The sequence below is a fragment of the Mauremys reevesii genome, linkage group 24 (genome assembly GCF_016161935.1).
Source record: "Mauremys reevesii isolate NIE-2019 linkage group 24, ASM1616193v1, whole genome shotgun sequence".
In the NCBI taxonomy this organism is placed as follows: domain Eukaryota; kingdom Metazoa; phylum Chordata; order Testudines; family Geoemydidae; genus Mauremys; species Mauremys reevesii.
The window spans coordinates 13,956,276-13,983,541 of NC_052646.1; the positions used below are offsets into that span (position 1 = coordinate 13,956,276).

The window sequence follows — 27,266 nt, forward strand, 5'->3', positions numbered from 1 at the left end:
GTTGCAGGAGTTGGTGGATGAGATTCTGTGGCTTGTGAAGTGCAGATCAGACTAGATGATCATGTTGGTCCCTTCTGGCCTTAAAGTCTGTGAGCCTAATAGAGATGGGCAAATAATTGATTTGTTGGTTCATTTACAATTTTGAAAAGTCAAGGGGGGAAACTGTTCCAGGTTGGACCGAAAATGCAACTTTTTGTCACTTTTGGCTCATTGAAAAGTTGAACAAGAATTGTTTGGGCTTCAAATGAACCATTTCATTTAAATTTTGACCACTTCAAAATGTTTTGGGATTTTTAGAAAATAAAAAAAAATAAAATTTTGAAATTAAAATTGAAACATTTTGTTTTGAAAACATCAAGACAAAGCCCTTTGTTTTTTGCTTGGATTTTTTTCTTAATGAGCAATTTGGCAAAAATCGACACAAATTTGTGGAACATTTTGGTGTCACCAATTCTGTAGTTTTGGCCAAAAAATTTAAACCAGCTCTAGTGCCTAATTCTCTTGGATGCTTTTGATAATTCAACCCTGACGGTAGCTAGCTCTATACAATGCATGTTTGCGTGAGTGTGCGCATGCGTGTGTGTGTGTCTAGGCTGAGATATCCAAAGCTGGAAAAGTGGTGCACCGAGTTCCCTCACACAGCTCTGTACACATCAGCCCAGGGTTTCAGCCACACGCATGGCCCGGTGAGTCCCAGCTGCCTCCAGCACTCTGTGTAGTGGGAATTCCTGGGCCAAACCCATGCTGGCGCCGTCTAATGTGCAGGGACCGACGGAGCTCCCAGGTCAGCTCACACGATGTTAGAAGCGTGGCTAGAAGAGAAAACACGGCCGGGCATGAGCTGGGACGGATGCCCTGGCTGTCTCCTTGTAACAGAGCTCCTGTGTACGTCCTCCTGGGACTCTCTTGGCCGCCTAGACCGCTCTGCTTCTCCCCACGCCCCTGAGCTGGCTCTTCCCACCCAGCTCACCCCAGGAAGGGGAGGCAAAGATTCTGGCACTGCTTCCCCTCCCATCCCCAGGACTCGGCACCAGTTTTGTCCAGTTTGGGAGGCAGACGATCCCAGTTCCCTGAATAGGTGGTGCTGGCTGGCCTGGCCCTGCCCTCTCCCCGTTTCTGAACTCCCAGGTGCCATGTTCTTCTGCCCCCAGTAACCCTACACCCAATCCCCGTGACCAGCTGCCCCCTTAGCACTGGTGCCATCTTGCTTCACAGCCACCCCTCCTCCCTCACCCCCAGTCTCCCATTTCATGTAGGGAGCTGCTGAGAATGGCCACTCCCTCCACCACTCAAATCCCGCAGCTCAGCCCCACTGACACATAGATGGGGTAGCTCCACCCCTTGTGGGAGAGGCCTGGCTGGGAATGGGAAAGGAAACTCCACCCACAAGGGAGCAGGGCTCAGTTTGTGGACAGGCTCAGGCCCTGCTAGGTTGGAGGGGGCTATAGGGCTGAAGGGGCAGCAGCCCCATCAGATAACGCCCCTCTCCAAGCTGAGCCTTTTCACTTCCGGCAGGATAGGGGAGAAGAGTGCTGTTTGTGACATTTGCTGAGAGACCAGGCTCTAGGGTGACCAGACAGCAAGTGTGGAAAATCAGGACGGGGGTGGGGGGTAATACTCCCCTCACTGCCACATTCTGGTGGTATATGTTTACATTACAGGAGGGTGGGCTGAGCGACTGGCTATAGATCTACCTATATCACACACAAAAGCTACCCTAAAAGAGCAGTAAGGTTACTAAGTAACGGGGTCAAAACTTAGGAAATGCCACAGTTAAGGTGGCCCTGTAAAAACTTAATTCAGCCCCCTTTTGCATACGCATTATTGTGATGCAGTCTTTTATTCTCCACTTGGGCAGAGGAGAGGCGTCTGGTGGGTTAGAGCAGGGGGGCTGGGAGCCAGGACTCCTGGGTTCTGTCCCTGGCTCTGTGGGAGCAGTGGTGTCTAGTACCTAGAGTAGGGGGGAGCTAGGAGTCACAATGTCTGGGTTCTAGTCCTGGCTCTGGGACAGAAGTGGGCTGTAGCAGTTGGAACGAGAGGGCTTGGGGTTCTGTTCCACTTTATTTCTGTGCCTCAGTTTCCCACTGTAAAACTGGGATGAGCAGGGGGTTGGACTAGATGACCTCCTGAGGTCCCTTCTAACCCTGATATTCTATGATTCTCCACAGGATCCCCACTGCTGTCAGTGAATGGGGAGTTATTCAAGAGTTCTTTACATCCTCTTGGGCATTCCAGGGCACTTGGACTAATCGTTTCCGAGTGCTTCGCAGTCATGAATGGATTTTTCCACACCCAGTCCCTGTGGGGAGAGGTGGCACTACCCTCCCTGTTGTACAGATAAGGAACTGAAGGACAGAGACTTAAGGCCAAAATTGTCAAAAAGTGTCTACTAATTCTGGATGCCCAATTTGCGATGGTTTTCCAGAGTGCTGAGCATTTCCATATGACCTCTGTCTACGGTCAAAGCCCAGGTGCGCTTGATCTCAGTTACGGCTGGGAGTGTGCAGCACCTCTGCAAATCAGACCCAAGGTCTCAAATCAGACACCCAGAAAATGAGAAACCTGGAGTTAGTGACCCCCTAGGAGAACAATGGGTTAAGTGGCTTACATCACATAGGCAGAGGCAGGGATAGAATCCAATTCTCCAGGGCAGCATTCACACCCCAAGACCCTGTGTTCTTTTCCTTCAGTCCCTTGCCTCATGCTCTACAAATCTTCCAATCCCCCTTAATTAATTGGAGCCTGGACATAGTGACCAAGGGGGAGGGCCTTTAGTTTTGGGTAGGCCTAAGGACACCCTTCAGATAATGCACACCTTCCAACTTCTGCCATCAATGAGGCCAGGGGTCCTACACACAACAATCTCTCTCTCTCTACACAACCCTGATTCATCCCTGAGCAGGTCCAATCTGGGCATTGAATAACCAGGTACAAATTGTCTGTGATCATGGAATTAAAGATCCTAATACATATCATAGAATATCAGGGTTGGAAGGGACCTCAGGAGATTATCTAGTCCAACCCCCTGCTCAAAGCAGGACCAATCCCCAACTAAATCCCCAAAAGGCCCCCCCTCAAGGACTGAGCTCACAACACTGGGTTTAGCAGGCCAATGCTCAAGCCACTGAGCTATCCCTCCCCACCGGGGGATTAAGATTACACAGGCCACCTTAATACTGGCATTTCCTAACTTTTTGAGGGTTTGATTGTGGAAACATAAAGTTCTTTTAGTGTAGGTTGAATTCTCCATAACTTTGTTGTTTGGTTTCTCTATGTACTACGTATTTCTAATCAAAAGCCTGTGAAATTGTACTCTTGCTAAAAGCAGTCCTTGGAATCTTTCTTTGTTGACACATCTTTTAAACAAGTTGTCTACCCATGCAAGATTTACTGGTGAGGTTTATCTTGAATAGATTTGTGGTAACAAATAAATTTGGGGGGGGGGAATTTCTGATAATTTGTCACCATTTTTCATCGTAACTGAACTTTTATGAACCAGTGGATAAACATTAGGTGCTGCACAGATAAATTATGTGCTCATGCATCTAAAAGTTACGTGCTGTACACATAAGTTTGATGGGCCATATGTCCAAACCATAATGGTTGTATGCTTGTAAAATAGATACACTCTGTGTGCAAAAGCATGTGTACAAATAAGCATGATTCATAGATTCTAGGGCCAAAAGGGACCATTATCTAGTTTTACCTGGCTCGAACTGGCCAGAGAATCTTACCCAGTAATTTTCCCATCAATCCCATAACATCTTGTTAGAGCTATAGCATAGCTTTTAAAAGGACTTCCAGTCTTGACCCACAGACTGCAAGTAAAGGACAGTCTGTCCCATCCCTAGGTCAGCTGTTCCAACAGTTAATTCTGCTCACTCTTAAAATCCGTGCCTTATTTCCAGCCTAAATTTGTCTTGCTTCAGGTTCTAACCCCTGGATCTCATTCTGCCTTTTTCTACCGGATCAAAGAGCCCTCTCTGGTCAGAAATCTCCTCCTTCTAGAGGAGCTCCATACAAACCATGATTAAGTCACCTCTTAGCCTTTGTTGGCTAAGTGAGATAGATACAGCTCCTTTAGTCTCTCACCCTAGGGTGGGATTTCCTGACTGGATTATTCTCATGCAGAACTGGTCAGGGATTTTATGACAAAACAGGTTTTCTTCAGAAAATGCTGACTGGCCAAAACCAAAACTTTTCATGGGAATGAACAAGTAACAACACATTTTTTGTTGAGATAGTTTTCTCAGGTCCAGGATGGAATTTCTGGCCAAAACCAGAAAAAGATCTGCCCCAGAATAGCCAAGAGTCTGGTGGGGAGGGCAATCACCTGGGATGCTGGGGAACGACAGAGCAGAGACTTGAACGTGGGTCATCTATTTTGCAGGCAAGTGTCTTAATCCACAGGCTACTGGGTAATCTAGGGAGGAGCTTTCTCTCCATGAAACACTTTGAAAGGTCTTGGTTTTGTCGCAATGTGGAATGGGAAATTTGTTGAAATCTTGACAAGTTTTGCAGGGCAGGAAATATTTCCTGCCCATCTCTTCTCTTGTAGCTCTTTTCTGAACCTTTTCAAGTTGTCAGCATCTCTCTTTTAAGTGTGGACCTCTGAACTGGACCCAATACCAGGAATGAGCTCATAAATGGCCTACACTGAGGTAATACCATCTCTGACTTGACATTCCACTATTGATACTGATGGGTCATGCACATAAACCTGATGGACTGTGTGCACCTGGGAAGTATTAGCGCCATTGTATAAGGAATTGAGAAGACTTCATCTGGAATACTGTGTCCAGGAAAGATCCTGGTTACCCTTGCTCAGGAAAGATCAGTTCAAACTGGAACAGGTGCAGAAGATGGGTGCGAGGATGATCAGGGGGAATGGGGCCTATCTTATGAGCAGAGACTGAAAGAGCTTGGTTTCTTTAGCTTAAAACACGGGATGAGAGGGGATATGATTGCCCTCTGTAGATGCATCAAGGACTAAACATCAGGGAGGGGGAGGAACTATTGAAGCTAAAGGACAATGTTGGCACCAGAACAAATGGGGATAAAATGGACATGAACAGATTTAGGCTGGAGATTAGCAGAAGATTTCTAGGAGAGTGACATTTTGGAAGGAATGAGGGCAAACAACCTAATTAGTGTTAGATGGAGCTTAATACATTTATGAATTGGATGAATTATGAATTTATATGAATTTATGACTGGAATTATAGGACATGGTGGCCTGTGATAGCAGGGACTGGACACAATGGCCCAGGAGGTTCTGTCCAGTCCTATGTCCCTAGATACGATGGACTATCTGCAAATAAGCTTGAGGGACTATGTGAACATACAAGATTTCTCTGTCAGGGTCTATGCTATTCCATCTGATTTTACCCTACAATGGGAAAGAGGTTTGTTGATGTGCTATTGCTGATGAACAAAATAATGTCATCAGGGGCTCTCCTACTAAAATTACATTTTAATTTAAATGAAAAATCACAAAAGAAACACATTTTGTTTTTAAAAATTTCTGGGAATTGTTTCAAAGAAAAAATTCATTTTTTTAAATTTCATTTCAAATTGCAAACATTGTGTTTCTTTTTGTTTTTTTACTCCTCCCTTTTTTCCCATTTTTCCAGTAGAAAAGGAAAAGAAAGGGGTGAAATAACCAAATGGGGGGAAAATGGCCTCCAAACAAAATAACCTTTTTAAACATTTTTCAGTCAGGTTAGTTTCAAACATTTTTCCTAAACTACCCAAACAGTTTTGACCAAAGCAAATATTGTCCATGGAAATTTCTAGTTTGGTCTAAAAGACATTTACAATTAAATGGGTTGGCTCTATTCTCCCTTTTACTCCCTTCATAGATCAGTTCCAACCTTTTGCCCAGCCTCCGACCCCATGCTTAAGCATTAATAAAAACCTAGGAAATTAAATCACAGAAAACGTTATTGTAAAACAATTAGAGTTGATGAAACCAGCGCAGTTAAACCATCAGATGTATGCAGAGCTGATGCCGTGATGTATTAAAAAGAGCAGGTCACTTACCAGCCAGAGACGCATCTTGCCTTTGTGTCTCAGTCAATGTGGACAGAATCAAAATAGATGGAGAAGCCCCATTGAATCCCCATCTACTACAGCCCGCTAGTCCCAGGACAGGATTGTCCCTACACTCTGCTAGTACCCAGGGTTTATACAACCAGCCCAACTCTGTATCCCAACTACAATCAGTCATTGCTAGGCACTGACTGAACAAGCCACATCTGCAGAGCCACTCACCATCCTAAAAAGTCTCTGGCCTTCCAGGCGTCGATGACCTCGGCGATGTTCCCCACGATTTGCCCGCTGGGCAGCTGCAGGTCATCGGAGACGTCGCCATTGAAGTTCCCGCAGGGTGCGCACAGCTTGTTAGCCAGGCTCTCGCCCACCCTCAGCGTCACCTCCCCACTGGGGCTGAACAGAACTTGCATCCCCGAGGCCTGGACCACGGCCACGCCGCCCTGAGACTCGATCACAGACACAGCATCGGAGACGTTCGCCGGGAGCTGCACTGAGCGCCCGTTCACCTGGAAAGCACAGATGGGGAGGTCAGGGGAGAGCAGGGGTGGCAGGTTTGTAGAAATTTTGGTGGTGCCCAGAACCCACCCTCCCAAAACTCCACCCCACACCTTCCTAAGGCTCTGGGAGGGAGTTTGGTTGTGGGGGGGAGGTCTGGGGTGCAGGCTCTGGGCTGGGGCTGGAGATTAGGGTGAAGCAGGGGTACAGGCTCTGGGAGGGAGTTTGGGTGGGGAAGGGGGTCTGGGATGCAGGCTTTGGGATGGAGTTTGGGTGCTGGGTGCAAGCGCCGGGCTGGGGCAGGGGGTGGGGGTGCAGGCTCTGGGATGGAGTTTGGGTGCAGGCTCTGGGAGGGGGTGCGTGGGAAGGGGGAGGGGGTGCAGGCTCTGGGAGGGAGTTTGGGGATGGGAGGAGGTGCAGGGGTGAGGGCTGTGGAGTTGGGCTGGGGATAAGGGGTTTGGGGTGTTGGAGATGCTCAGGGTTGGGGCCGAGGGTTGGGGTGAGGAATCTGGCTAGGGGTGCGGACTCTGGGGTGGGGCAGGGCTAGGGATGAGTTTGGGGTGCAGGCAGGCTGCCCCAGGGCTGGGGCCAGAGAGGAGGACTTCCCCCAGCCCTCTCCACACCAGTATCAGTGAGCTCTGGGGGAGGGGTCCCCCTCTCCCCCTGGCAGCACACTCACTCTGCACCACTGTCACTGCACATGCTCCTAAGACCCCTCTCAGGTCCAGGAAGCCCCCTTGCCTCCCATGTGGTGGGTGCCGGGGAGGGCTTCCATCACATGTGCACCTCCTTCCCTGTTGCTGCTCCTCACTGTAGCCTCACTGGGGGTGGGGCTGCCCCTTGCCCAGCATGGGGCAGGAGCACGGGCGGGGAGACCCCCTCTGCTGGTGGAGAGTCCTGCTGGAAAAGGGAAGGGTCCAAGGCAGAAGGGCAGGCTAAGGGCAGCCTGCCCTGCCACTAGTGGATGGGGGGCACTAGGACTCTGCAGCATCAGTTGATGCCGGGGAGCTGGCAGATCAGAGTCAGCCTGGAGCTGCAGGGGAGAGGCAGGGGCGCTCTGGGGCCTGGCGGGGTGTGTGTGTGTGTGCGCGCACGCGCATGGGCAGCAAGTGGGGCCAGGGGAGAGACCCGGCCCCAAACATTGGTGAAGCCAGGCTCCCAGGCTCCAAATATTGCTGGAGCCCAGGCACCACGGGCCCATACAACTCGCTGTCCCCTGGGGGAGAGCAGGGGGATGTGGGGGTGAGTGAGATGGAACAGCAGGGGCTGAGCTAGAGTCCATGGGCCCTGTTACAAGTCAATGGGGTCTAGAATAAGATCTAGTGGATGCAGCTGCTGGGGGACTTCTGGGTTCTGGGAGGGGTCTGGTGGTTAGAGCAAGGAGAGCTTGTAGTCAGGACTCCTGGGTTCTATTCCCAACTGCTCAGCTGACTCCCTATTTGACCTTGGCAAGACATTTGATCAGTTTATGCCTGAGTTTCTGGGGATACTAAGGCCTGTCCCATTCAATGGTCAAAGCAGATTGAAACCATAGTGGGAGATCTCCTTGCAGTCACCAAGAGCAATAGGGAATGGTACGTTCATAGAATCATAGAATATCAGGGTTGGACGGGACCTCAGGAGATCATCTAGTCCAACCCCCTGCTCAAAGAGCTAGAGAGAGATAGGGCCATGTCCTTTTCTTTCAGAAGACATGGGGATCTCTATTTTCAAGAGCTGAGAGGGAAATTGTTGTCTCATTCCATGAAAATAATGGAGATTTTGACATTTTTTTGCCATCCTGAAATGGGAAGAAAAGTCAAAATGTTGAAAAAAACATGATAATCTGAAAATTCTTTTGGATCAGATCAAGTGAAATGTTTCATTTCCATAATTTTGAAATGATTCATTTTGATTTAGATTTTTAAAAATGTTTAAACTTTTTTTGTTTTTATAAATTAACTAACATTTCTAAAGGAGAAGTTGTTTTGAACTGAAAACTGAAACTTGTCATTTAGAAAAGGTCAAAATGGGACATTTCAACAATTTCTTTACAAATTTTTCAACAGTTTTTTGATTTGGGAGATTTATTGAAATTGACCCTCCCAAAAAGATTCAGTTTTGACAAATTCATATTTCCTGATGAAAAAAACATTTTGTTGGAAAATTCCCAACAAGCTCTGGTATTTCCCCCTTCCTGCCCCTTACTTTAGTCCCAGGTAGGGGTTATGGGGATTAATTCACTAATATTTATCAAGGCCTTTGAGACACTAGATCAGAATGAAGGATTTTTCACTTGGGATCCAACTGATGTTGGAAGCTTTTGCCCCCTTGGCTCAGCATGTTCCAACCCGACCCCCTCTTACCCAGGTCTCCATGTTATTGTTCACAGTGATAAGAGCTTCTCGGAAAAAAACAAAGATGGCCGCACAAGCTGGTATTCCGTCATTGGTGCATTCGCTGATGTCTACCACCACCTTGAACCAGGCAGGAGAGCTCTCGTCACAGAGCGAGGCCACTTTGTACGTCCCACTGTAGAGGAGTTTCCCCTTGGCACCATCAAAGGTGGTGAGGTAAGCACCCGGAGAGACCATGCACCGGCCTTCCTGTTTCACGCATCCATGCTTCCCATCCCTGAGCACGCAGATCTCTCCAGTGGGGCAGCTGTTTTTCTCACAGATGAGCCCACCTGATGGGTGGCAAGTGCATTTCTCTGAGCAGTCACTGGAGATGACACTCTCCCTGGACTGAGGGAAATTCCAAAATAAACAACTTTCTAAAACTTTCTGTTAGGTCAGATATTAGCCTCCAAAGATCAACAGCAAAAGTGTTAGAATACCTAGGGAAACTCTCACCAAGAGGAGACAAAAGACCAGATGGGGAAAGACAAAGGATGACGATAATGACCAAATAAAGAACAGAAAGACAAAGGCAATGACCCAAGAAACAAGGAGAAGATACAGGACAATGGTGAGGATCAAAGAAACACTGAAACTTTAAATGATGATAATGTCAACCAAAGAGGATACCAATCAACGGAAGAAGGAAAAGACAACGGATGGACTGTGAAGATCAAGGAAACAAGCAATTAAAGGATGATAGTGACTCCCACATAAATAAGGAAAAGACAAAAGTGGTGACCCAAGAAAGAAGGAACGACAAAGAATAATGTCAATGACCCAAGAAAGAAGGAAAAGACAAAAGACAATGGACATGACTCAAGAAACCAGGACAATTATTTTGTATTTATTATGGTAGTGCCTAGGGGCCAGTCAAGAATGAGGCTTCATTGTGCCAGACACTGTACAAACATACAGTGAGAGAGCCAACGCCCCAAAGAGCTTAACATTTAAATAGACAGGGCAGGCACAGTAAAGGAGAACGTATAAAGGATAAGCATGATGAAGGAAAAGATAACAGAAGAAGGTGATGACCAACCACAGCCAAGAAGGAGGGCCACAATAACAGATCATGATGACGGGCCACCGAAATGACATCTGAATAGAATGAGAACCGTAAACGAAAATCAAAGACCAGGAAATGAAGATGGAAAAATGAAACCTAGGTCTGTCATAAGAACATAAGAATGGCCATACTGGGTCAGATCAAAGGTCCATCCAGTCCAGTATCCTGTCTACCCACAGTGACCAATGTCAGGTGTCCCAGAGGGAGTGAACCTAACAGGTAATAGTCAAGTGATTTCTCTCTTGCCATCCATATCCACCCTCTGACAAACGGAGGCTAGGGACACCATTCCTTACCCATCCCGGCTAATAGCCATTAACGGACTTAACCTCCATGAATTTATCTAGTTCTCTTTTAAACCTTGTTATAGTCCTAGCCTTCACAACCTCCTCGGGCAAGGAGTTCCACAGGTTGACTGTGCGCTGTGTAAAGAAGAACTTCCTTTTATTTGTTTAAATCTGCTGCCCATTAATTTCATTTAGTGGCCCCTAGTTCTTATATTATAGGAACGAGTAAATAACTTTTCCTTATTCACTTTCTCCACACCACTCATGATTTTATATACCTCTATCATATTGCCCCTTAGTCTCCTCTTTTCCAAGCTGAAGAGTCCTAGCCTCTTTAATCTCTCCTCATATGGGACCCGTTCCAAATCCCAAATCATTTTAGTTGCCCTTCTCTGAACCTTTTCTAATGCTAGTATATCTTTTTTGAGATGAGACCACATCTGTATGCAGTATTCAAGATGTGGGCATACCATGGATTTATATAAGGGCATGTGGTGGGGTGGCTGCCCCACCCCCATGTGAGAGGGGGCTAGAGGAGGCCAGAGAGGCTGCGCAGGCCAGCAGCCAATCAGGAAAGGGCTTACTGAGAGCCAATCAGGGCTGTGATTGGAGACAGCCAATCGGGGCTCAGCTGGGCCATATATAAAGGCTGCCCAAAGGGAGTCTTTCCCAGACCTTCATGGGGGAAGGTCTGTCTCCAGAGCAGGAGACTAGCACCAGGGACAGTGCAGTGCTGGGCAGGCTCAGGGGAGTGGAAGGGAACTCCAGACGCTACCTGCCAGGCTGCAGGCCCTGAGGGAAGGGCCTAGCCAGTGCAAATGGGCCAAAGGGGAAGTGGCCCAGGGACATATGGACAAGGGGAGAGAAGGAGATCAGGGAGGCTGCCACTAAAGGGTCCCTGGGTTGGGACCCAGAATAGTAGGTGGGCCTCGGTTCCCCCCTTCCCCCTTGTACTGCACCTGGCCATGCAGTAGGGGGCTGAAACAAACTGCAACCGGCCCTTGCGACAAGGGGCTAGATTTTGCAGGTTGTGGTTGGCCACGGAGGTCAGTTCAAAGACTGTTGCTGATCCCCGCCCCATAAGGGGGTGAGGATGGACTAGGGGGCACTGCCGGAGGGCAGTGGCCTGAAGAGGACACCGCCGAGGAGGGAGCAACGCAGGTCCAGACACCAGCAAAGAACAGACAACGGACGAGACACCACCGGCAGAGGGCACTCCTCCAAGGACTGAGCTAATTCCCAGAGCAACCAGCGGGAGGCGCCACAGTGGTGAGTCCCAACCCCATCACAGGGCAATAAGATATTCTCCATCTTATTCTCTATCCCTTTTGAATGATTCCTAACATCCTGTTTGCTTTTTTGACTGCCACTGCACACTGCATGGACGTCTTCAGAGAACTATCCACAATGACGCCAAGATCTCTTTCCTGATTAGTTGTAGCTAAATTAGCCCCCGTCATATTGTATGTATAGTTGGGGTTATTTTTCCCCAATATGCATTACTTTACATTTATCCACATTAAATTTCATTTGCCATTTTGTTGCCCAATAACTTAGTTTTGTGAGATCTTTTTGAAGTTCTTCAGTCTGCTTTGGTCTTAACTAGCTTGAGCAGTTCAGTATTGTCTGCAAACTTTGCCACCTCACTGTTTACCCCTTTCTCCAGATCATTTATGAATAAGTTGAATAGGATTGGTCCTGGGACTGACCCTTGGGGAACACCACTAGTTACCCCTCTCCAGTCTAAAAAATTACCATTCATTCCTACTCTTTGTTCCCTGTCTTTTAACCAGGTCTCAGTCAATGAAAGGATTTTCTCATGACAACTTAATTTACATAAAAGCCTTTGGTGAGGGACCATGTCAAAGGCTTTCTGGAAATCTAAGTGCACTATGTCCACTGGATCCCCCTTGTCCACATGTTTGTTGACCCCTTTGAAGAACTCTAATAGATTAGTTAGACATAATTTCCTTTTACAGAAACCATGTTGACTTTTTCCCAACAATTTGTTCTTTTATGTGTCTGACAATGTTATTCTTTACTATTGTTTCAACTAATTTGCCCAGTACTGATGTTAGACTGACCGGTCTGTAATTGCCGAGATCACCTCTAGAGCCCTTTTAAATATTAGTGTTACATTACATTAGCTATCTTCCAGTCATTGGGTACAGAAGCCGATTTAAAGGACAGGTTACAAACCATAGTTAATAGTTCCGTAATTTCACATTTGAGTTCTTTCAGAACTCTTGGATGAATGCAATCTGGTCCCGGTGACTTGTTACTGTTAAGTTTATCAATTAATTCCAAAACCTCCACTAGTTACTCTTCAATCTGTGACAATTCCTCAGATTTGTCACCTGCAAAGGCCAGCTTGGGTTTGGGAATCTCCCTAACATTCTCATCCGTGAAGACTGAAGCATACTAATGGACTCCATTCTCTATTGGTGGAGTCCACTGGAAACTCTTAGAAAACTCATATACTTTTTACCAATTCTGCACTGTTATTCTAAGGCTCTGAGGGCACCAACTACACAGGACAGCCAGGACCCACCTTGATGTAGCGTCCATCGTGCATGCAGCCGCACCTGTCCATGGACACGCACCCCTCCCCATCGAACATGTAGCCAGTATTGCACTGGCAGCCTTCAAAGCAATTCTGGGTGCACTGAGCAGGGGCAGACAAGCCAGCACAGGTGAAATCACAGGACTTGGTGCACAGCTCATAGTGGCTGTTGAGTGGGCAGGCAAGGGCTGGAGAGAGAGAAGCAAGAGAGAAAGGGGATGGAGTGAAGGTTTAAAAATAATTTCCACTGGAGACATAGTTACACTGTCTAGCACAGTGCCACCTAGCTCAGAGCTGGGTGCTGCGGTGGGTTGACTCAGTGGTGGGATCACCTCAGATATGGCTTAACCGTAGCATTTACTGCAGTGTCCCAGAGCACCAGACATTGGAGTCAGAGCCAGAGGACAGTGTGTCCCCCATTGGGTCACCGACGTTCTTCCAATCCTGACCCAAAGACCCATGGAGATCTGACCCAAGGGTGGTCTGGCTGGACAAAACCAATCAAAAACACAGGTGCGTAAATTGCAATCAGTCATGCTGCAGATGATGTGGCTACAGAGGGTCTGCAAACACCTGAAGATATAATAAACCTGAGCTCTAAGTTGCCGTCAGGGGAAAAAATCCTCTGGGGCTAATGGGCTTGAAATGAAGCCAATGGAAAGACCAGGGCTGTAGGTTGCTCTATAAACTCACGGCAGAAGGAGGCTGTTCTCCAGGCTCTGATCTTGGCTCCAGTTGTCTGGCATGCGGCCGCGTAGGCCTGGAGGCTCTGGCAGAGGGTCTCTCCCGTCCCGTTGGTAGCACACATGTCGTGGAGACAGTGGTTGAAGTACTCAGCAGGGCTGACCAGCGAGTGACAATCTCTGAAGGGACCTGAGGTGGCTCTGATCAGCCCACAGGAGTGCTCAGACTGGTATGGTGCTGTCTGGGCCCCATCACAGATGGGGCATCTCTCACCGCAGCCATCGGAACACATGGCACCATCAACAGGCACCTTCCAGGAGGCGACAAACTCACTCAGACGTTGAGTGCTCTTTCCATTGGGCAGCAGGAAGTCATCATTTTTGTCACCATTGAAATTGCCGCACAAGCCGCACATGTGTCCCTTGCAGGTGCTGGGGATGGACACTAGGAGGTAGGAGGCAGTGTCATAAAAGACTTGGAGGCCAGAGACAGACTGGACAATGATGTTGTTCCCTTCCTGGTTGATCTGAAGTTTCCCATCGTCCATAGCCAGTGGGAGAGTGTAGAGCTCCCCGTCCACCTGTGCAAATGAGAGGGAAATTCACCTGTCACTAGTGGGGACTCAGCAGCGGTTTCCTGGTTTTACACACACACACACACACACACACACACACACACCAGGATCACAAATGGTGTGAGTCACTCAGTTGGCTTCAATGAGACTAATCTCAAGCGGGGACTTACCTCCACCTTCCACTTCCTCCCCCTCTCCAGGGAGATGGTGTAACCATGCACAGAGACCACCACTGCCCTCGTCTGAGCCACACGGCCACCACCAATGCTCTCGTTCTCAACCACCACGGAAAATTCCACCAGCCGGGGGTCACTGCTGCAGACCTTGGCTAAGGTGTAAGCGCAAGAGCCCTGGATGTCGAAGGCCTGTCCATCAAATGAGATGTAGTGAGGGTCACCGGAGACTATGCAGGTTCCATACTCCATCGGGTGGCAGCCCAGGACTCCGTTCTCCACCTTGCACTCCTCATTGGCTCCACAGGAGGCCTCCTGGCACTCGACGACCCCGTTCTCTTGGCACTGGCACCGCTCCTGGCAGGAGGCGCTGGTGTAGAACTCTTCTCCCTTCTGGTAGTACCTGCCCTGGTGCACACAGCCGCACTGCGTGATGGGGACGCACCGGTCTCCGCTGAGGATGAATCCGGCGTCGCAGAAACACCCTTCCACACAGGGCTCCTCGCAGCTGTCCGGAGCCGAGGGTCTGTGGCAGGTGGCAGGACAGCTGCTCCCACAGAACTCGTAGTGAGAGTTCTGGGGACAGGTGAGGCCTGCAGGAGACATTGGATTGAGCATGCAGATCTCTGTTAACACCAAGAAGTCTGGGAAAAGATGTGGTGCTTACTGCTCTGGGAGGGCAGTGGGGTCTAGTGGGTTAGAGCAGGGGGGGCTGGGATCCAGGACTACTGAGTTATCTTCCTAGCTCTGGAAGTGGAGCAGAGTCTAATGGTTAGAGCAGGGTGCAGTCAACAACAGCAATAATAATATCAGTTACTAGACAGAACTTGTTAAATGGAGCTAAGGCTGAGAATACATATCAGTAATTTAAGGTAAAATGCATTACAAGGGTGTTGTAATTATCCTACCACCAGGCACTGTAAACCCAGGAAATTGAGAGTTAACGTTAAACTGAAAAGCAACCCAAAAGTGTGGAGGAATGGAAATGAACAATTAGGACAACCAAAGTGCTTTAACTCTCCCTCGTCATGACACCATGAAATCACCATATCCCTAGCAATTTATTGTCATGTGGCTGTGGTTCTCTACTAGATTTATCTGATTTTTGAAGACACAGTCCGTGTTTTCTCTAATGCTGGGCAGAAAACAATTTTTCCCTCCCGCAAGAGTTTGAGATTCTGAATTTTGGCCCTTTTTGAAATGGTGCAAAAAGCTGAAATCTTTAGCATTGTCACAGTGCAATAATCTGAACCCAGTTCTGATCTGGTCACTCAAAAGATGCTGCTTTGACCATTTCAAAATGTTTCATTTGCAGTACAAGGAATAATGTCTAACTTGGTGTCTCCCCCCCCCTCCATTTTTCTCATTTTTCCTTATTACACTTTTCAAAACTTCCTCCACTTTGAAAAAAGAATAAAAATGAAACTCTCTGTGACTCGTGAGCAGTTTTGAAATTTTCAGAGTAATAAAAGGGGTAAAAAAGAAAACAAGAAAAGTGGAGAAAAAGAACCTGGATATAATTAATTTTATTGCACTATGACTAAAAACAGAGAACAAAAGGAAAAATGAAATTTTGAAATGTCCAAAATTCTAATAAAAATCACAAAGAAAATTGGAAAAATGAAAAATTGTTACATTATGAGCCCTGCAAAATACAAACAAATGTGAATATTTAGGGTTTTTTTTATTAAATGTCCCCACTCCCCCTGTTTTTTGAAAGGCTCAGCCTATGACACATGGATGAGCGGTTCTGATTCCACCCAGCAGAGGGTGCTGGTGCATGTGCTCGCTGGCCAGTTTGTGATTGTATTAAACTTATAGCAACATGTTCAGGAAATGACACTTACTGCAGAATGAGGCCGATCTCCACTGCCCTATCTGGATGCCCCTGGCCTGGCAGGCTGTCACATAGGCACTGATTGCACTGCAGAGAGTGTCACGATGACCCTTGTACTGGCAGGTGTCAAAGACACAATCATCAAAGAAGGGGGCTGGTTTGATGGCCCCATGGCACTGTCTGAATGGCCCGTTCTGTTGGGTGAGGACCGCACAATACTGGTCTCCCTCGTAGGTTTGTTTCTGAGCCTCACTGCAGACTGAGCAGTCCCCGGTGCAGATGTCTGAGCACCCCGGGACGTCACCAACCTTCCAGCTGTCAGCAAACTGAATCTCATCAGATGTCTGAGTTCCATTCTTCATAGTCAGATCGTCGCTGGGGTCCTGATTGGCATTGCCACAGAGGCCGCAGACAGCGTTGGCGTACATATTGGGTATGATGACCCTGGCGTAGCTGTACCAGTCAAAGCTCACTCTCAGGTCGAAATCGGTCTTGATGAAACCATGAATGCCACTGATGTAGGCCTTGAACTTGCGCTGGTGGGAGAAGGGCAGGTCCACAAAAACACCATCCACCTGGAAAAGACATGGCATGGACAGTCAATGGTCTATTCCTGCATGCACAGAGCTTGCAATACTTCCACATACCCTTAGATGGAGCAGCCTGGACCACCTACCTCAAGAATTGAATGTTTCATAAAACTCTTTGAACAGGGAGCTCCAAGAAGCTTATCTAGGAGCCAGAGGGGGGATACCTGCCTAGAACCAATCACATTTTCCTTTTTTTAACTCCACAGGGAAAATTTCAAGTTTTCTGTGAAAAATTGAAATGTGAAATACTTCTATGCCAAAATGCGATGGTGGTGACTCTTGGGAGTTATAGTTTGGCTGCTTCATGCTCCCATCCTCCTGTGTAAAAAACTGGACATGTTGAGTCTTGAGAAAAGAAGACTGAGGGGGAACCTGATAGTCTTGAAATATGGTAAGGACTGTTATAAAGAGGACAGGGATGGATTGTTCTTCATGTCCACAGAAGGTAGGATAAAAAGCAATGGGCTTAATCTGCAGCAGGGAGATTGAGATTAGATATTAGGAAAAAGAAGGGGTGTTAAACTCTGCAATACGCTTCCAAGGGAGGTCATGGAGCCCCCATCACTAGAGGTGCAATGCTGGCAGATCATGCCAAGGTACCCAAGCCTCACTTGAATACTGACACATATGTAGCTGGAATCAGTCTGGTTCACCGGAGTGTTGGTGTTGGTAAAAGAGGTGATAGAATTGTAAGAATGTGTTTAGTATTTAGACGCTATTGAATGCTTATGAGTTGCTGCCTGCGTTAATCTCACCTATAGCATCTGTATCCCATATGGTAAGGCAATATTTGAGCATTTGCAGTGTGAGCCTCTGTTACTGTGTAAATCACCAGACATGAGCGTGACATTAACTAGTGTGAAGTGCTGGTCTCCAACAAAAGGTGCTGGCCAACACGGAAGGCCCATCGATACCACACAGACTATTACGTAATGATTAAGAGGACAAAAGACTTTGTTGCGCTGCTCTTTGGCACCTGCCCTTTCCCCCGAAGGTGAGTCATGCAAATGGATTCTTCCCATCAGCTGAATCTGTAAAGGAGGTTGGGGATAACACCCCCTAAAAAGAAGGACCTGTATCTTTATGCTGCTTGGACTCTGAGGGGCAAGGTTTACTAGGTATAAGCAAGAGATCCCCAGTGCTTAGCCTGGCTTCGCTTAGCCTAGAGGACATAGAACTTGCTTATTACAACAGCTTCTATTACCTTTTGAAAGTTAAGATTGTAACTCGTTTGTGTATCTATGTTTACCTGCTTTAACCTTAGCAATAACTCCCTAGTTTCCTTTATAATAAATCTTTAGATAGTTTATTATAGGATTGGCTGCCTGGGATAAGTGACAGGTCCTTTGGGAGTGGCAGCAGCCTGAATGTGGTTGTGATTTTTGGTGTAAGTGACCATCTATCACAAGGTAGCAGACAGACTGGAGTACCCACAGGGACTGGCTGTGACTCCATGGTTAGGCTGTTGTAGTGTGTTTGGAGTTTACACTTGGTGGGTGAAATCTAAGTACAGAACTCACAACCAGTTTGTGGTCTGTGCCCTTAGCAGTCTGCCTGATGTTGGTACTCATGTTCTTGAGCCACTGAAGGACAGCTTGGCAGCAGCTACTGGAGACTGATAGAAACAACAGAGAAGTGGAGAAAGCTGAAACCCAGGAGCTCATTTGGGAAATCCAATAGAAATAATAGGCTGTCTTCCTCTCGTGAACCCTCAAATAGGGTATAACAACTGAGGGCACCATTTGGGACCTCAACGTTTGCTGAAAGGACTTGGCTAGCCTCTCCTCTACTCCAGGGTGTCAGGGCAAAGACAAAGAATTTTGCTGATGGCACAAGGGCTGCAGAACTCAGGAGCTTGGACATTTGGATCAAACACTCGGTAGATTCTCCTCTGAGTGTTAACAGTAGTGTTCGGAGGCTGAATCTAAAAAATACACCCCAAATTCAATTGGTTTTAAACCGCAACTGAACTGTCCAGGTTTTCTCACCGAAACGAACCCCCCTGGCACGTTTAATCAGGTTGAACAAAACATTTGGAACATCGTTTCAAAATGACACTTTGAAACAAAAGGTTGACTCAGATGGACCTCTCAAGGTCCCACATAGCCCCACATTTCAATGACTATGACAGTGGCAGCAGGGCTGAGCAACCTGAAACAAAGGGGACCAAATGTGACAATAAAAAAGAAAGGAGGATGAAATACAAAGTGGATCCAGTTTGCATTTCTAGTGCCCATCAAACATTTTTTTCAAAAACGAAATAATTTCACCCCAAATTTAATCATTTTCATGAATTTCTTCCCACTGAAAATAGGTCATTTTTCAACCAAATATTTGTATGTGAAAATATTCAACTAGTTCAAACTCTGGTATGGGAAGATGGAAACCACCTGGGTTGTGTTTTCTGGATATAGACTAGACAGCAAGATTTCAGCCCTGCAAGCGATCCCAATAATGACTCTGCATCGTTACCTGGATCTTGCGTGGATGATCCTGGCTCATGCTGATGGTCACATTGTAAACCTCTAAGGTCACTGTTTTGGTGAAGGACACGGCCTTGCTGCCTCGGTGGTTGTTCTCCACTTTGACGTTGAATGGGGTGAGTGTGGGGTCTTCGGAGCAGAGAGCCGCGAACTGGTAGATGCAAGTGCCCATGAAATCATACTTCTTCCCATCAAAGGTGGTGTAGTGAGGGTCTCCAGTACCTATGCAGGTGGAGTAGGTAGTTGCCTTACAGCGGTGGGCACCATTCACAATGACGCATCTTTCATTGCTCTTACAGCTGGTTTCCTGGCAAACCACCGTGCCCAGGCTGGGGTCACACCTGCATCGAGAGTGGCAGTTCTCATCAGCCCAGAACTCCTCATTAGGTTTGTAGTAGTGGCCATTGTAGTCACATCCACAGCTCTCCACAGGGACACACTGATCGGCACTCAGAACGTAACCATCGTTACACTGGCAGGTCTCTGCGCAGGGCTCCCGGCAGGAGGAGGGGGCAGTTCGGTCAGAGCAGCTGGCTGGGCAGGCGTTCCCACAGGCCTCGTAGTGGCTGTTCTCAGGGCAGGGCAGGACTGTCAGGGGGTCAGAAAGGGGGAGATTGCAGTGAACTAAATAACCTATCTAGAGACAGTGAGCACTACAGACAGATTCGTACATGTGAGCAGCAGCCAGTGCATTATCCACTTTGCAGGATGCTGTACGAGCCAACAGGGATGGGCCAGGGAATTAATTCCCATAAGAGTCCAGCGGAGGGCAACAAAAATGATTAGGGGGCTGGAGCACATGACTTATGAGGAGAGGCTGAGGAAACTGGGATTGTTTAGTCTGCAGAAGAGAAGAATGAGGGGGGATTTGATAGCTGCTTTCAACTACCTGAAAGGGGGTTCCAAAGAGGATGGATCTAGACTGTTCTCAGTGGTAGAAGAAGACAGAACAAGGAGTAATGGTCTCAAGTTGCAGAGGGGGAGGTTTAGGTTGGGCATTAGGAAAAACTTTTTTACTAGTAGGGTGGTGAAGAACTGGAATGGGTTACCTAGGGAGGTGGTGGAATCTCCTTCCTTAGAGGTTTTTAAGGTCAGGCTTGACAAAGCCCTGGCTGGGATGATTTAGTTGGGTTTGGTCCTGCTTTGAGCAGGGGGTTGGACTAGATGACCTCCTGAGGTCCCTTCCAACCCTGAGATTCTATGATTCTATGATTCTATTCTATGATTCTATGCAGACAATGAAAGGTCATGCACAATATTCACTGTTCTCTGCGTGTCTGCAGCCAAAGCTCCTGGCACTAGGAGCCAGGCAGATCTCAGCAGCTAAGGAGAAGCAGAGATTGGGTGTAAAAATAACTTAGTGCTGTAGGAAGCCGGGCAGGGGGCTCAGTAGAGGGACATGGTGCCACAGGAGATAGTGGTGATGGGCTCACTAGTGGGCACCGTGCTACAGAGGGTAGGACAGGGGGTTCAGTAGGGGGACTCATGCTGCAAGGGGCGGGGGATTCAATAGGGGCACTGTGCAGCAGGGTATGGGGCAGAGGGTTCAGTAGGGGGTGCTGTGCTGCAGGGGGCAGGGCAGGTCGCTCAGTGGGGCGCTGTGCTACAGGGGTTGGGGTAGGTGGTTCAGTCGTGGGCACCTTCTGCAGGGGTTGGGGCAGGGAGTTCAGTAGGGGGCGCTGTGCTTCAGGGGCCATGGCAGAGGATTCAGTGTCCATCTAGTCTCCCATCACCGGCCGTTGGAGACATTTACTATCAGCAGTCACTGATGGGCCACGTGTCATTGTGAGCAGTCTCATCATACCATCCCCTCCATAAACGTATCAAGCTCAGTCTCAAAACAAGTTAGGTTTTTTGTCCCCACTTCTCCCCTTTTGTAGGCTGTTCCAGAACTTCACTCCTCTGGTGGTTAGAAACCTTCATTTAATTTCAAGCCTAAACTTATTCATGGCCAGTTTATAGTCATTTGTTCTTGTGCCAGCATTGACCCTTAAATGACTCCTCTCCCACCCTGGTGTTTATCTCTCTGACATATTTATGGAGAACTATCCTGAGGCTGAATCAAGGGGAGAGAAGGAGGGTGCTAGGAAGAGGTGGACAGGATATACAACACCATACTCACCGCTGGCACAAATGGCTGGGGAGCCGTACGCCTTCTGGTTTCCGATCCCAATGCTCAGCAGGCCGAAGGGGGAGCTGGCGTGCTCCACTTTATGGACTTGGAACCCTTTGCCAAGGCTGTATTCAGCCCAAGAATATTCTGTGCCTGGAACTGGCTTCCACAGGACATGACGCAGTGGTCTCTTATCAACGGTGACCCCCGCGGACTCCGATGTCTTGACGATGATCAGCGCGTAGTTCTCAAACTCGTTGTGCCCGTAGATGTGATAGGACTGGCAGTAGCTTGAGACAGCTGGGATGGCCATGAAGAAGGGGTCATATCTGATGTTTCCTTTGGTGCCACCATCACAGAAGAAGATGACTTGGATCCCAGCACTAGTGGAGAAGTACAAGGCATTGGAGCTTACAGTTCTGTACTGCACAGCATTCTCAGCTGGCAGCCTCATGCTGCTCTTGCTCATCCCAGCTTGAACTTCCACCTCAGTTGCTTGGGAGGTGGAGATGTAGATGATATCACCCTGCATCTCAAAGGACAACGGGGGCACGATGAAGGTGGTCCCCCAGCTAGAGACAGGCAGGAGCTGCTCGGATACATGGTCACACTGGTTGAATCTTGTCACGCAGGTGTGTCCAACGTAAACAGCCACAGGCTTCTGGGAAATGATTTTGGTGCCAGATATGTCCACTGGGCTCTGAAGCTGGGCAGCCTGATTTGCCTCCAGCTTGATGGTGAGCCTGCTCCCTCCGAGGTGCGTCTTTCCTTGGAAAATGACAGCCCCTTTCAGGTACACATCAACTGTGGTGGGGCCCTCCCAGGCCACAATGGCAACCTCCCCATAGCGATCTGTACCCATGGTCGGTGTGACAACGTAATACTCTGTTCCCAAGCTGTGCACTGGGTAGATGGGGGTGGTGTCAGCCGAGTTGGGTTTGGAATTAAGAGAGAGGACAGAGACATCATTGTCAGCCCGGACAACGACTGTGTTGTCAAAGACTTTGGCCCCTACCATTTCAGCATCGGGTGGGATTAACACCGTTGCGGTCTGGCCGGCATTCACCTGGACAGGCACCCTGAGCGCCGGCTTCTTCATGGAGATGGTGATCAATGTGGCCGGGGCGTAGCCTGTGATGAGTAGCCGGAAGTCGCTCTTGAGTGTTTGTTGTAAGCCGTTCTGCATGAAGGCTGTGATGAATTCTCTTCCGAGAAGGCGCGGAGCGGAAGACCTCCGAATTTTCCCAGGTACCACACTGAGAGGAATGTTAGGCATGCCTGGAGAGACAAGTGGAAGGAGAAGACAGCTGTTGTTATAGGGGTCGCATTACTGATCATGGACCACAGAACAAAAAGATGAGTGTGTGATCTAAGTATAAGAAAAGCAACTGCAGTTGGATACAGACAGAGGTGGAGCACCAGGGAACAGCCAATGAGACATCTCTCAGTATGGTGGGTTGTCAGATGACCAACACCGTAACCATTGTCAAGATTTTCATAGTCCTTGTGGCAGGATTTGAAGGTGGAGAATGTTCTGGCTTTGTGAAGGTTTGCGGGGAGCTCCTGCCAACCATACAGGGCAGCGTGGGGGAAAGCACAAAGGGGCTTGTTTGGAAATTGGTACAGGAGCCCATCACACGCTGTGATGAAAGGGGTTATTGTCATTTGGTGCCAGCTCCATTACAACTCAGCATGCAGTGAATAGAGCCGGGGGAGGCTGAATGGTTTATAAAGACAGTCATGGCCATTGCCGTGAATTAAAGCACTAAGACCAATCCATGGTCTGTTATTGCCAAGTGTTCGGAGAGCTGGGAAAACGAGGAACAAGGGTCTTGCGGTCAAGGCCCTAGATGGGGCTCAGGCAACCTGGGTTTAGTCCCCAGCTCTGCTTGGATCAGCACTGATTGTAAGGGAAGCGCAACCTCAAATAAGTCCCCCCACCCTGCTCTCTGCAGGACGATGTCCTCTACAGAGCACCCCTCACTCCCCGCAGCACAGTGCCCCCTTCGCAATCCCTGGAGCACAGAAACCACTGCTTAGCCTCCCCCCGCCAACTCCCTGCAGCACCATGCCCCCTACGGAGCTCCCACCCTGCTTCCTGCAGCACAGCGCCCCCTACGGAGCTCCCACCCTGCTCCCTGCAGCACGGCGCCCCCTAGAGAGCTCCCACCCTGCTCCCTGCAGCACAGCGCCCCCTGCTGAGCCCCCGCCCCCTTCACACAGCACAGCGCCCCCTGCTGAGCCCCCTCTGCACTTCTTGGAGCATGACACCTCCTGCTAAGCCCCCACCCTGCTTCCAGGAGCACAGTGCCCCCTGCTGAGGCCCCGCCCCACTCCCTGTAGCACAGTGTCCCCTGCTGAGGCTCCTCTGCACTCCCTGAAGAGGTGCTTTTGTGAGCCTTGGATTACTCACCCCAGAGCACGACCATCCTGGCCCACAGGAGCACAGGGATTGGGACAGGGGGTTCAGTAGGAGGCACTGTGCTGCAGGGGATGGGGCAGGGAGGTTCAGTAGGGGCCACCGTGCTGCAGGGGGTGGGGCAGGAGTTTTGGCAGTGGGTGCTGTGCCGTAGGGGTTGGGGCAGGGGGTTTGGCAGTGGGTGCCGTGCTGCAGGGGGCAGGGCAGGGGGTTCAGTCGTGGGTTCCATGCAGCAGGGGGCAGGGCAGGGGTTCAGTAGGGGCGCCGTGCTGCAGGGGCAGGGCAGGGGTTCAGTCGTGGGTGCCATGCTGCAGGGGCTGGGCAGGGGGGTCAGTAGGGGGCCCCATGCTGCAGAGGGCTGGGCACCGGGTTCTGTCGTGGGAGCTGTGCAGCAGGGGGCAGGGCAGGGGGTTCAGTCATAGGTGCCGTGCTGCAGGGGGCAGGGCAGGGGGATAGGCAGTGGGAGCCGTGCAACAGGGGGCAGGGCAGGGGGTTCAGTCGTGGGTGCCGTGCAGCAGGGGGCAGGGCAGGGGGTTCAGACGTAGGTGCCGTGCTGCAGGGGCAGGGCAGGGGTTCAGTAGGGGCACCGTGCTGCAGGGGCAGGGCAGGTGGTTCAGTCGTGGGTGCCTTGCGGCAGGGGGCAGGGCCGGGGGTTCAGTAGGGGGCACCGTGCTGCAGGGGGCAGGGCAGGGGGCTTGGCAGTGGGTGCCGTGCCACAGGGGGCAGGGCAGGGGGTTCAGTAGGGGGCACCATGCTGCAGAGGGCTGGGCAATGGGTTCGGTCGTGGGAGCTGTGCAGCAGGGGGCAGGGCAGGGGGTTCAGTCATGGGTGCCGTGCTGCAGGGGGCAGGGCAGGGGGTTCCGGAGGGGGCACCGTGCTGCAGGGGGCTGGGCACTGGGTTCGGTCGTGGGCACCTCGCCGCAGTGGGCTGGGCATGGGGTTCTGTCTTGGGTGCCGTGCTGCAGGGGGCAGGGCAGGGGGTTCAGTCATAGGTGCCGTGCTGCAGGGGGCAGGGCAGGGGGGGTGGCGGTGGGTGCCGTGCCGCAGGGGGCAGGGCAGGAGGTTCAGTCGTGGGTGCCGTGCAGCAGGGGGCAGGGCAGGGGGTTCAGTCGTGGGTGCCATGCTGCAGGGGGCAGGGCAGGGGGTTCAGTAGGGGGCACCGTGCTGCAGGGGGCTGGGCAATGGGTTCGGTCATGGGAGCCGTGCAGCAGGGGGCAGGACAGGGGGTTCGGTTGTGGGTGCCATGCTGCAGGGGGCAGGGCAGAAGCTCAGCAGGAGGCGCTCTCCCCTTGGTGTCAATCATGACCCCAATGCCCCAGTATCCTGCACATTCCCTCCCCACACTCACATCCCTCCCCCCCCCCCGTCAACAGGGGAAAACGACAGATTAGCCCTATTCCCTCCCATATCAATAAGGAAAACAAGATGCTGCGCTCACCACAGCCGGAGGGCGTCCTCCAGTCGTAGACAGTGACTCCGTGCTCCCGGCAGGCGTCCGCATAGGCCTCCAGCGCCTGGCACAGGATGCTCTTGTCGCCCTCATTCAGACACACGTTGTAGACGCAGCTGTGGAAGAACTCGTCGGGGTTCACTCTGGGGTGACACTCTCTGAAGGGCCCTCCTGGCGCTTTGCTGATCCCCCCACAGTGACTGTCCCCCCCATAGAGCTGCCTCTTGCTCTCCTCACACACCGGACATTTCCCCTGGCAGGAATCCCTGCAGGAGGGGTCTGAGTCCTCCACTCTCCAGCTATCAAGCCAGGCCAGGACGGAAGAGGCTTTGGTGCCGTTGGAGAGCGTCCCTTCATCGTCAGTGTCACCGTTGAAGTTCCCACACAGCCCGCAAGTGTTCCCAAAATAGCTGCTGGCGAGAGTCACGATCACAGCCCAGTCGCTGTCATACCGCACCTGGAGCCCAAAATCCGTCTGCAGGACGGGACGTCTCTCGCTCTGGGAGAGCTTGATTTTCCCAGCCTCCAGGGTGACCGGCAGGTGGACGCTCTTGTCATTTAACTAACAAAAGAGAAGGGGGAAGAAACGGAGGCATTATTGCTCTTTCCACGACACCTGCTCTTATTGCCACTGTGAGCTCTCTGGGTAACGATTCACTGCCACAAATATCCAAAAAACCAACCAAGGCAAAAGACAAGGGAAATTCACTGCCAAAAAACTTTGTGAATGCAGGGTTAAGATTACCCAGTGCTTCCTTGTGCCCTTCCAGAATCTAGACTGTGGCTAAATTTAAATGTCTCAAAACTAGGACATAAAAAGTTAAAGTAATGGTCACTAGTTCTTACATCATGCTTTTTCAGTAGTGGATCTTCAAGTGCATTTCTAAGGGGGGCTGTGTCATAATCCCCATTTTACAGAAGGGAAAACTGGATCACATAGCAGAGAAGTGACTCACTCACCATCACTCAGCAGGCAATGCCAACAATAACACTCAGGTCTTTTGAATGCTTTAGCCACTAGGCCACACTGCTCTGCTCAGCCTGGAACTGGGAGCTGGACCCCACCTGAGGTCAGATTCAACCAGGTAAACTCAATTTAGGGCAATTCAGTACCATAGTTTGAGCTGCGGGTGTGCACAAAAACTTGACACAAGGAGAAGCATAACAGAGAGACCAGCCCTTTGGTTCTGGAATCCCTCTGCACAGATCTGGTCACCCCATCTCAATAAAGGTATATTGGAATTGGGAAAGGTGCAGAGCAGAGAAACAAAAACGATTAGGGATGTGGAACAGCTTCTACTGGAGGAGAGATTAAAAGACTGGGACTGTTCAGCTTAGAAAAGAGAAGACTAAGGAGGGCTATGGTAGAGGTCTATAAAATCCTGACTGGTGCGGAGAAAGTGAGCAAAGAAGTGTTATTTACCCCATCAGATAACACAAAAACTGAGGGTCACCTGATGAAATTAATAGGCAGCAGGTTTAATGCAAATAAGAGGAAGTACCTCTTCACACAACACACAGTTAATGTGTGGAACTTGTTGCCAGGGGATGTTGTGCAGTTCAAAAGTATACTGGGTTCAACAAAGAATCTGCTAAAAATTCATGAAGGATAGGGCCATCAGTGGCTATTAGCCACGAGGGTCAGGGACACAGCCCTATGCTCCAGTGTCCCTAAACCTCAAACTTCCAGAAGTATCTGGCACTGGTCACTGTCAGAGACAGGATACCTGTCTAGGTGGCCCATTAGTCTGACCCAGTATGGCTGTTCTTATGGGCAAATGACTCCAAATTCACGCCCCTGTCCCTACCCCCGGCCTCGAACAAACATACTAAGTTTCTAGACAATGTGCGCATGCATGTGGATTCCAGAGAACTTTGAAACATTAGAAATGTGACATTTCCGAATCAAAATGTTTGGGAACTTTCGTTGCATGAAAATTTTTGATATTTCAACTTCATCTCAATTTACAATGGCAGCAAACATTAAAACATGCAGAGGTTCCATGGGGGACTGAAATGCTGATTTTTGCTCAGCTGTCTCCACTTCTGCCGTTTTTCACGCAGTTTGGGTGGAGGGCTACTTACAGAACAACACTGCAT

At 49.6% G+C, this 27,266-nt stretch overlaps 2 protein-coding genes across 2 annotated transcripts; both read right to left on the bottom strand.

The window, feature by feature from the left end:
• Window positions 1-635: 635 nt before the first annotated feature.
• LOC120390203 (kielin/chordin-like protein) lies at window positions 636-8,912 on the bottom strand. Its single transcript, XM_039512629.1, has 3 exons — window positions 8,895-8,912; window positions 6,274-6,560; window positions 636-812 (listed from the first exon to the last, which is right to left on the bottom strand). The coding sequence occupies exons 1-3, from the start codon at window positions 8,904-8,906 to the stop codon at window positions 791-793; spliced, it is 321 nt and encodes a 106-aa protein (XP_039368563.1). The 5' UTR covers window positions 8,907-8,912; the 3' UTR covers window positions 636-790.
• Window positions 8,913-13,748: 4,836 nt separating this feature from the next.
• On the bottom strand, window positions 13,749-27,266 carry LOC120390530 (IgGFc-binding protein-like). The gene is made up of 7 exons (XM_039513259.1): window positions 27,252-27,266; window positions 25,155-25,728; window positions 19,174-19,772; window positions 16,122-16,686; window positions 14,272-14,867; window positions 13,861-14,107; window positions 13,749-13,768 (listed from the first exon to the last, which is right to left on the bottom strand). Exons 1-7 carry the CDS (start codon window positions 27,264-27,266, stop codon window positions 13,749-13,751), a joined length of 2,616 nt encoding a protein of 871 aa, XP_039369193.1.